This window comes from Benincasa hispida, chromosome 2 (assembly GCF_027475165.1).
Source record: "Benincasa hispida cultivar pf3 chromosome 2, pf3_genome.v1.1, whole genome shotgun sequence".
NCBI classification, from domain to species: domain Eukaryota; kingdom Viridiplantae; phylum Streptophyta; class Magnoliopsida; order Cucurbitales; family Cucurbitaceae; genus Benincasa; species Benincasa hispida.
The window spans coordinates 23,981,418-23,991,505 of NC_143479.1; the positions used below are offsets into that span (position 1 = coordinate 23,981,418).

Below are 10,088 nucleotides of genomic sequence, written 5' to 3' on the forward strand. Positions count from 1 at the left end.
AAGAGAGGGAAGAGGCTAGGGCAATGTGCTATGGATTAGAGAGAGAGAAAAATGGTTCATGATGGTGATAGTTTGTTTATGGGCAACAACTCTATCATGTTAACATTTACACAATATTTGACTTCATTATTTAAGGATTATATAATCATGTTGGTGCAAAATGATTGTCAATTATCTTTTTATTGATCTTGTCAATGCAATTGTGAGGCCTGATTCAACGAGGTTTGAGAGTCAAGTGACTTAGGAAAGATGGTCTCCCCTCTCTCGGATGTTGTTGTTCGAAACTCAATGTAGATGTCTTTTGGTGCAAATATAGGAAGCTAAGTGGTCCATGACTTTCGAAACTCTCTTATCTACGTTATGTTCAAAAGTCTCGATAGGGGTGGCCTATTATGGCGATGAAATGAGAGGTTATTCAACTTGACCTATATTCTCTTCTTTGTTTGAATTGGAAGGCATGTCAACCTCTATTAGTGGAATCAGCCTCGATAAATATTATTTGGACCCTAAATGATCCTAATATTATCTTAGTAGATGCCACAGTTGCGGTCGTCAAGAGTTTTGGTGAAGTTAACTTTGGTTATTGTAATCATTCTTGTAATTTTATCGCACATTCTGTGGTGTACGTTGGTGTTAATCTTTTTGATCCTCAAATTTCTTTCTCTGAAGAGGGAGATTGTGATGTTTGTTGGGAAGATGTTTATTCTAGATAGATGTCCTTGATTCTTAATGAGAAATTTTCTTGTTATTAGTTTTTGGTTTTAATGATGTATGATTTAAAATAATAATAAGAAGAAGAATAAGAGGAAAAAAGAAAGGAAAAATCATGTTACCGTCCAATCTTAAACTACTTTTACCAAAGCCTTGTATTGGTCTCCCTCCCTAATCTATCCTATCAGAAACTAAAAATAGAAAGATTTAAACATCAACCTACTTCACGAGCCATATTTCATAAATAACTTAAACTTACGATATTTCAAAATAGATTTTTGCAGATTTTTAGGACAAATTTAATTTTGTAGTACATTCTCTCTCTTATTTAATTTTTGTAGTATTTTATAATTAAAATATTAAAGGAAATCAAAATAAATTGAAAATTAATTATTTAGAGAGTTTTTTTTAATTAATCATTAATTACGAAATATATGATCACCATCTTTTTCCATTTAATTGTTCCTTATTTTATTTGTTAACGAATATGTTATATACCCTAAATCTTAGAAAATACGTTATGGTGGTTATGTTTCAATTTACTATGAAACTTCTTCAAACAAAGCATTTAACTACAACGGAAAATTGCAACATCTACCATAGTTTAAGGATGAATTTTCCAATTTGCCCTAGCATTATTGTTATATAATATGAGGCATTTATTTGCAAAATGACTGAATATACATGGATAGATGTGACAAAATAAGTGAAATACATATCTTAATAGAAATGAGGCCAAAATTATAGTAAAAGGTATATATTAAATAACAACCTTAAATTTGTAATTGTTCTACATATATTTGAAATAAACATTGTATATATTTGAAAAAACTCCTATATATTTGAAATAAAACTGGTGTAAATAAAAAAAAAAAAAAAGCATAGATGAAAACAAAATTTTGATATTATAATTATGTATTATATGCAATCTACTGAATTTGGAGATTATGAATTATAAGTCAAAATTCAAAATTTGTAGAAAGAAAAATTTGTAAGACAAATTAGAAAAAAATAAAATCTCATAAATTTTATGGAAATGAAAATTTTCTTTTGTGATAGATTTTGAAAATTTTGGAAAATATAAATAGCCAAATATGCTACAATATTACATAAAAATCAGTCCAAAAGTCTCTAATACCCCATTAATTTCTAGCATTTTAAAAAATAAAAATCAAAAGACACAAATATGGAAATAATGTGTTTTAAAGACATTATTATTGTAATTTGACCTCTTTAATTAGGGCATGAGTATAAAAAGCCCTGAAAAGATACAATAGACTTGCCGTGGGTGTTGAATTTATGTACTTAATGGTGTAATTTATTATATTTAAAATCAAAACTTTTTACCTCTCTTTAGTAACTATTTGTTAATTAATGATGTTGGTTATTAAAGTTTGCATATCTATCATTTTTTCTTCTTTCTCTCACCATTGCTTCTCAACATTTTAATTTAAATTTAAGACATCAAATATCCCTAATAAATTTATCTTCAATTAAAGAGTTTTTTTTTTTTTTTTATCTTTTTATTTTTATAGAGGACTCATTCACAGATATCTTTATGATTAATAACCTACCCAACAAATATATGAAATCTAACCTTTGCTTACGTAGAAGGCACGTTAGAGATGATCATGTTTACCGTAATCCTGATGTCTATTGGGATCTTTATTTGTATCACGATAGAGATGGTCATATTAAAATGATTGGCACAAATAACTCTCAATTAAAAAAAAAAAAAGAAATATTGAAATAAGAATGAGTTAAGCTAATAACCTCACGTTCTGAAACGTAGAAAGCAGAGGAGTTGGGGGCACAATCCGCCACTTGCGCTTTTGTACATTGCTTTACATAGTGCCATCAAATTTATTTGGCTTACCGTTCCCCTTTTGAGAATGCCCACCTTCTCTTACCAAACCCATTTTTTTCGATCATACTTCCGTTTGTTGCTTGTTTTGTCATTTCTTCGTCGTCCCGATATCAACTCCTCCTCCTTCTCCAGTGATTAACTCAATTCCGGTAAGTATCTCACCCCGGTGTATTTGTAGTTAGCTCCCCCAATTGTTGTTCTTCCAGGTGCTCCTCACATTTTCGTTCTAATTACCAATTTAAATCTGTACGATTTGTGCTTTCCTCTGCTTTCAGATTGTTCTGTTGGTTGATTCCGATCAATTTCCCTGCAGCTGTTTCAAATTTTCGATATCTATGCTGAGACAAGAAGAATATTAAGAGGATTGTGTTTCTGAGCATGAAGAGAATTTGAGTGCATAGCGGAATAAGGACTTGCATAAAGCTGAGGTGTATTATTCGAATTCGATTTCAGGCTCGGCCGTTCAATTCACGCTAATTTTAAGTTTTGGAATTGAATAATTGTGGACTTGCTTTTTCTTATTTGATGGCTCCTTGTTGAATTGAGTCGATTGAGGTTTATTTTGTGTGTCATGTTGGATGCTTTTTCTTAGTTGACAACTATCGCGGAGTGTGTTTTCTTCTCGAAAATGCGATCATGAAGAGACTAACTAGAAAACTTGGGAAGTATGAGGTGGGGCGGACTGTCGGCGAAGGGACGTTCGCCAAGGTTAAATTTGCATGTAACACGGAGACGGGAGAGAGTGTGGCCATAAAAGTTTTGGCCAAAAGTAGCATTCTCAAGCACAAAATGGTAGATCAGGTACTTACCTGAATTCTTCATAAATATCGGGAAGGATTTAATGTCATAGTGCTGCCTAATGAGTATTATTTCCATGTTCATATTAAAAGGACAGCATATGCTTTTAATATGAAACTCGATGCTGAATCAATTGTATTATTAATCCGGACTTGTTGGGCATCTCTTTTTTGGTCAACTGAACATCATGAAATCTATTTTTAACCCCACTTTCCCTTACGTGAATTAGCACTCGGATATTTAACCTATTATGGAGGTAAGGCACATGGAGTCACTACTCACTTGAAGATTCACATTAACTATCATTCTAATAAGGAAGTTATGAGTATATACAAAGGATTATCAATAGGAGGTGATGAATTTTGCCATGGTTTAAGCTCAAAACATGATCAGGAATCAAACTTCTGGATAATCAGTATTTCCTCATGAATGAAAACTACACAGAAATAAAGAAATGAACAAACTCAGAGCTTAGGCACGATTATTTGCTTCTCCTCTGCCCGTTAAAGTCATGATGAATTCAATAAGTCTGCAGTATTCATGTCTGGAAGGATGCTGCTATTACTTATATATAATGAAACTTGCCCTTTGCTTCATGTTCTAAATATTTCGTTAATTTAATTTTTCTTTTGTAAATTCTCTTTCAGATTAAGAGGGAGATATCAATAATGAAAATTGTCAGGCATCCACATATTGTCCGACTGCATGAGGTACCACTTATGGCTTCTTGACAATATCAAATTACTTGTGGGATTTATCTGTAATTACTTTCCTGCTATTGGCATCTTTTATGATATCTCCCCCTAAATTCCAGGTGTTGGCTAGCCGGACAAAGATATATATTATCCTTGAGTTTGTCTCTGGAGGTGAACTATATGATAAAATCGTATGGCTTTCCTGTCTTAAATAGTTGAACATTATTATCATCCTCCAGATTGGTGAGTTTTGGAACTGTATAATTATGATTATGTATAATTGATCTGCACAGGTTCTTCAAAAGAAGCTTCCAGAAATTGAGTCTAGACGGTACTTTCAACAACTGATAGATGCAGTTGCTCATTGTCACAGCAAGGGTGTGTACCACAGGGACCTTAAGGTGCAAAACTTTTAAATAGAGAATATTGTTTAAATGTTCACGGTTCTGGCAAAAAACTGTTTCAAATGTTCTGGTCCTAATTAATCATTTATTTCCTTGTTGTAGCCTGAAAACCTTCTTCTTGATGCTGATGGAAATCTGAAGGTTTCTGACTTTGGACTGAGTGCACTGTCTCGACAAGTATGTAGAATGACAGTTATCTAGAATGACAGAAATTTTGTCAATTGCACGTTACTCATTTCTCTAACCTATTCTGCTTTGTCTCTGATCAGGGTGTTGAGCTACTTCACACAACATGTGGAACTCCTAATTATGTTGCACCCGAGGTACATTATCCATAAGCAATGTCAAAGTATAAGTACAAGTTAAAGACTCACGATTTGTGAGTTTTAAGGATTGTGCAGGATGTGAGGACATCCTTGCCTCAATGGATGTACTGTATATCGTTAAAATGCTCTTAAGTAGGTGGTTCCATTCCTTTGGTCTGTTTCATTGGATTGTAAATGATGGTATCTTGTTTCTTTCTTGTAGGAATATGTTCATGTTTATCTATCATTCTGTTTTTTTAAAACCATTATGTAAACTGCTCCTTGCAGGTGCTTGGAGGTCAGGGTTACGATGGTGCAGCTGCAGATATATGGTCATGTGGAGTCATCCTCTATGTACTAATGGCTGGATATCTTCCATTTTCAGAGACAGATCTCCCTACCCTAAATATGAAGGTCTGTTTCCAATCTTTACACCACCATAGTTTCCTCAGAATTCAATGACTATCTCATATTTATAAATAAGAATACCATTCTTCCTGATACAAAAATGCTTTTTAGGTGCCAACATCTACAACATATATCCAATTTATGAAATACGGGGTTTTGTTTTAATATCTTTTCTGTTGTGATGTACTGGGGTTGAGAAGCATGCATGGATGAACTGATTTTTGCATTCAAAATTAGATGATGGCTCAGCGCTTTCACAACTGTGAATGATAAGTTTCTAACAACTTCATTTCTGATGCCTAGATACATGCAGCGGAGTATTCCTGCCCCTATTGGTTTTCATCTGGTGCGAAGTCCTTGATACAGAAGATCCTTGATCCGAATCCTAAAACTGTGAGTTTTTTCAGTTTCAGAGATTTTTATTGCCAATTCTCCAATGGTGAGATTTTTGGTTCATCATAAATTAACGAGTTCAATCATTATTTATTAGTTTACTATTTTAGGATTTGCTGCCTTTATCTGCGTCATAGGGCAGGGACCATAGGGTTTTTTGTTTTAATGATGTATCATTATTCTGCTGGTGTTGGAAATATTTGTCTTCTTGGGTGAATGAGTTCATGTGAAATTCTGTCATTCATCACCATCATTGTGGAGTACATAAATAAAGAAAAAGAATTCTTCATATCATGTAGGATTTAATGTCTGTTCATATTGTTTTAAAGATTTTCACCGGAGGTTTTCATTTGTGCACTGCAGCGGATTCGAATTGAAGAAATTAGAAAAGATCCATGGTTCAGAAGAAACTACATCCCTGCTAAACTAGGAGAAGATGAGGAAGTAAACTTGGATGATGTTCAGGCTGTTTTTGATGACATTGAGGTTGGTTTTTGTTACCTTTATCACTATTTATGGTTTTGCATCTCTTCAAAATGGAAACATTTAGGGCTTATATACAACCATGAAAACTACTTGAAGCTGCCAGAACCCACCCACCCCTCCTTATTCGAGAGTAGTTTCATATGAAACAAATGGCCTAACTGCGCAGTTATGTTTAAATTGCTTTTTGATCTTCTTAATCATTGCATGTGACCACAGGGGTTTATGTGGGGCATACTATACAGAGTTTTCTAAGCAATGAAATGCATTCTTCCTTTTTCTAATTTGCTTTAAGTTTAAAGCTCGTGTTACCGGTCTTGTTAACATTTTACTTGTTTTTCATGCATATTTGTGCACTAAATTAATTCTCTTCGCTTACCTCAGGATTTGCATTTTGCAGGATGAATATGTAGCTGATCAGTCAGAAAAAAGTGACGGCGGTCCTTTGATAATGAATGCATTTGAGATGATAACATTATCTCAAGGATTAAATCTGTCACCATTATTTGACCGGGGACAGGTTAGCTCGTGTCAAGCTTTGTTTCCCTTCTTTGATATAGAACGTCAAGAGCTCCATACTATTATCCTCTCAGGCCACAATGTGTCCATCTCGTATTGTATGCCTACTTGTTGGAATTCTGACGTTTACCAATTTTCTTATCCTCATTTTGTTCTTTTGAAATTATATCCTTTCCATGACAGGACTATATAAAGCGGCAAACACGTTTTGTTTCTTGTAAACCTGCTAACTTTATAATGTCAACCATTGAAGCCGTAGCAGAAACAATGGGTTTAAATGTCCACACACGTAATTTCAAGGTGCAACTGTTATTCTTCCCTTATGACGAATGGAAGTATAATACTATGTTATAGTTTTGGAATTACATATTAATTTCAACTTGAATTGAAAATTTCTTTACAGACAAGGTTGGAAAGGACTGGACACAGGGTTGCACAGTTTGCTGCTGTGCTGGAGGTAATCTCATAGACATGATGAATGATTGATAATCCGAGGTTTTATAAAGTACTTAGAAACTACTTCTTATTAAGTTCACTTCTTGTTCCTAGATTTATGAGGTGGCACCATCGCTTTTTATGGTCGACGTTCGCAAAGCTGCTGGAGATACTCTAGAATATCACAAGGTAATTTGATATAATTAACTAAAAAATGCATAAGTACGCTTAAATCCTACATACTTCCATATATATTTATTGTTATACACTACCATTTTTTTTTTTTTGTTTGTTTGTTTGTTTTGTTTTGTGTGGTCTTGTAGTTCTACAAGAATTTCTGTGCTAAGCTAGAAAACATAATCTTGAAACCATTAGAGAGTGTGCGGAACTGAAGCCCTGCTTGGTTACTAACTGGTTCTATGGAGCAAATGAGCAACCACACTGTTTGCCCAAAAGCTGTTCATCATGATGAGATGCTTTTATAAATGAAGCTTCACTGTCCATGATCTGAACTTCATATATGCTATTATGATTTAGAAAACAGAAAGGGCTAAGCTGCAAATGATATAACTCAAGAAGTGCGTGTGTATTTGTGTGTGCGTGTTTAATTTTCTTCAGCCTTCCTGTATTTAAAGGTTCTGTCACCAAAGGCGGGATTCAGTAGGAAATTTGCCTTGGATTGTACAGAATGTCATTGAAAATAAATTTAGAATCTTTTTGCTGAGAGCTGTTTTGAAGGTTAATTTGTTAATAACTAACATTCCTAACCCTTACAAATCATTAGATCATAATTCCGAAGTACAATTTTATTAAACTATATTTTATGAGACACTGTTCCCTAGCTTCTAATATTTTGTTTACAAGTCTCAGAAACTCCTTTTTCTAACATTATAGAAAAGAAAAAAAGGAATCTTGTGACTTTAAATACTATCGTATTCTTTTTCTTGTGATTTTAGGTTAAGAATTTTGGAGTAACATAATAGTGATTATTGTACATGAATGATGGGGGCATGTTAAAATCCGAGGCTTTCCTTCTCCCTTCTTTAAACCTAAGAGTACTAGGTCTTATTTTGAAAATTAAGTTTATAAACACTATTTTTACTATAATTTCTTTGTTTCTAATCTACTTATTAAAAATAAAAAAAGTTAAGTTCTTTTATGCCTTCAAACTTTTCTTAAAACTAAATCCAATTCTCAAACATAGAAAACTAAAAACAGAATCATTATAAAACGGGACCTACTTGTCCTAAACTTAAGAGTTCAGTGAAAAACATAGCCCATTTACACAAAGATGGTGAAAAATTAAGTCAAGATGTCGGATTCGCATAGACGACCCAGTTAATATTTTCCTTTTCTTTCCCTTCAATTACTCTTTGGGAACAGTTCTAATAAATCTGAAAGTGAGGTTTCAAGCTTTGGATTCAATTTGGCTCGTAGCTGTTGAGGAAAAGATATATATATATATATATATATATATATATATATATATATATATATATATATGTCTGAACATGCAAGCATAAGATCTGAACATGGTCCAGGAGAAACATTATCGTTTTCTTGCTGCTGCTCATCATCATGTCTAAGTTGAAATATAAAAACAATGACTGTTTTCATCTAAACACAGACCCATTTTTTTTGCTGTAAAGAATTGAGCTTTAAATTAAAAAGATTTCCTTTACTGCACCTCTAAAACTGGTCGGCCCAAGTACAGCAGTATGACTATGACCATTCAATAACTCAAAACCACATGGACTAACTAATACAAACCGACCCATAAGCTTAAAAATCTCAAATTTACAAAATCATTAAAACAAAAGTATCTCAATTTCCCAATAATCTGTTTCTTTCCCCCCTTTTACAATAACTATAATTTGTAAAATCGATTACCATAAACAATTAATCCTTCATTTTCCTTTTAAAAAACAGAAAAGTATAGTGGTCCAATGGATAATAATAATCCATCCATCTGATTCAACGAAAACAACTAACTTATATTCTCATTAAATAGCTTGTAGATTTCCACAGGACTAACATAAAGTGTGTTAGGAAAAGATAAGGTTTGAAAAATAGAATAATAATTAATATCTTATATGCTACAAAGGAAAGAAAATGAAAGTTTTTTTTTTGTTTATTTCAAGGTTGAAAGTACTTATCTTTACACTTACATTTCCATGAGAGAAGATAATAAGCATCATCTTTAGGGACTGGAAGAAGATCTGCCTCCAAATTAGAAACTACAATATCATCATTTTTATGGTTCTGAGAAATAACTAAAGCAGCAACACATGGCTTGCAATTTAAGCACTTGTTGAAGCACTGTGGTGGCCTTGACCCAATTACCAATTCCTTCTGCTTTGAAGAAGAAGAGGAAGAAGAAGAAGAAGAAGAAGAAGAAGAAGAAGAAGAAGAAGGAGAAGAATCCTCATGCCCTGAATATTACAAAACAAATTGGATTGATATTACACAAGTATATATTATATCTTTGCCTCTAAGTTTGGATTAATGATAATAATTATGAGTAAAGGGGTGGTTTTACCTGATGTGGGGTGAGAGAAAAAAAGGCAAAATATGAGAGGAAGAATGAGAAGGAGAGAGTTTTTTAAAGCCATATTTGAATGAATTTGTGAAGGGAGAGAGAAGGATTGTGAGTTGAATTGAAGAAGGGGTTAATAGAAATGAAGTTGTTCTGTATACTGGTGAAGTGTGTATTGACAAAATAGCTAACAGTGAAATGGTGTGGCCTTTGTCTTCCTAGTGCAGTGCATCTATCAGTTGTTTTTGGGGGTCCCAACTCAATTAATCAACCCTTTTTTCTTTCTCCTTTAGACCAATGAAGAAACAAAAAAGTGAAAAGCTTTTTCACCTCACCTTAACTTTTATTTATTTATTGATACCAGCTTCGATCAGGATGAAGTTTGGGTGAAACTACGCTAAGAAGTATAAACATTTTAGTTTGGCTAGCGTGTCGTGTCACTCTGTCACTTGTTGGACACGTATTAGACTAATTTTTTAAGCATATAAATACATCAACTCATTTACTTTAAATTTTTTCATGGTATAAAAATAT

At 33.1% G+C, this 10,088-nt stretch overlaps 2 protein-coding genes across 12 annotated transcripts; one reads left to right on the forward strand and one right to left on the reverse strand.

The window, feature by feature from the left end:
• Window positions 1-2,466: 2,466 nt before the first annotated feature.
• On the forward strand, window positions 2,467-7,742 carry LOC120071120 (CBL-interacting serine/threonine-protein kinase 24). Of its 11 annotated transcripts, none has more exons than XM_039023184.2 (16): window positions 2,467-2,727; window positions 2,892-3,006; window positions 3,171-3,379; window positions 4,024-4,086; window positions 4,191-4,262; window positions 4,365-4,472; window positions 4,578-4,652; window positions 4,745-4,798; window positions 5,069-5,194; window positions 5,492-5,581; window positions 5,945-6,067; window positions 6,465-6,584; window positions 6,767-6,883; window positions 6,987-7,040; window positions 7,133-7,207; window positions 7,342-7,742. In XM_039023184.2, exons 3-16 carry the CDS (start codon window positions 3,215-3,217, stop codon window positions 7,408-7,410), a joined length of 1,311 nt encoding a protein of 436 aa, XP_038879112.1. In that variant the 5' UTR covers window positions 2,467-2,727; window positions 2,892-3,006; window positions 3,171-3,214; the 3' UTR covers window positions 7,411-7,742. The 11 variants fall into 11 exon arrangements, with proteins under 11 accessions (XP_038879112.1, XP_038879113.1, XP_038879111.1 ...); XM_039023185.2 differs by having other exon boundaries at window positions 2,488-2,727; window positions 2,854-3,006; window positions 7,394-7,742; XM_039023183.2 differs by having other exon boundaries at window positions 2,490-2,727; window positions 2,854-3,006.
• A 1,246-nt stretch (window positions 7,743-8,988) lies between these two features.
• Window positions 8,989-9,696, reverse strand: LOC120071121 (EPIDERMAL PATTERNING FACTOR-like protein 1). The gene is made up of 2 exons (XM_039023190.2): window positions 9,558-9,696; window positions 8,989-9,450 (listed from the first exon to the last, which is right to left on the reverse strand). The coding sequence occupies exons 1-2, from the start codon at window positions 9,628-9,630 to the stop codon at window positions 9,155-9,157; spliced, it is 369 nt and encodes a 122-aa protein (XP_038879118.1). The 5' UTR covers window positions 9,631-9,696; the 3' UTR covers window positions 8,989-9,154.
• Window positions 9,697-10,088: the final 392 nt, after the last annotated feature.

What these genes read in the sequence shown, in the direction of transcription:
- LOC120071120 (XM_039023184.2), top strand. Translation starts at nt 3,215, where the DNA reads ATGAAGAGACTAACTAGAAAACTTGGGAAGTATGAGGTGGGGCGGACT. An exon ending in TCCACACACGTAATTTCAAG is followed by an intron (nt 6,884 to 6,986) that starts GTGCAACTGTTA and finishes ATTTCTTTACAG; the next exon opens with ACAAGGTTGGAAAGGACTGG. An exon ending in ATACTCTAGAATATCACAAG is followed by an intron (nt 7,208 to 7,341) that starts GTAATTTGATAT and finishes GTGGTCTTGTAG; the next exon opens with TTCTACAAGAATTTCTGTGC.
- LOC120071121 (XM_039023190.2), bottom strand. Translation starts at nt 9,630, where the DNA reads ATGGCTTTAAAAAACTCTCTCCTTCTCATTCTTCCTCTCATATTTTGC. An exon ending in TTTCTCTCACCCCACATCAG is followed by an intron (nt 9,451 to 9,557) that starts GTAAAACCACCC and finishes TGTAATATTCAG; the next exon opens with GGCATGAGGATTCTTCTCCT.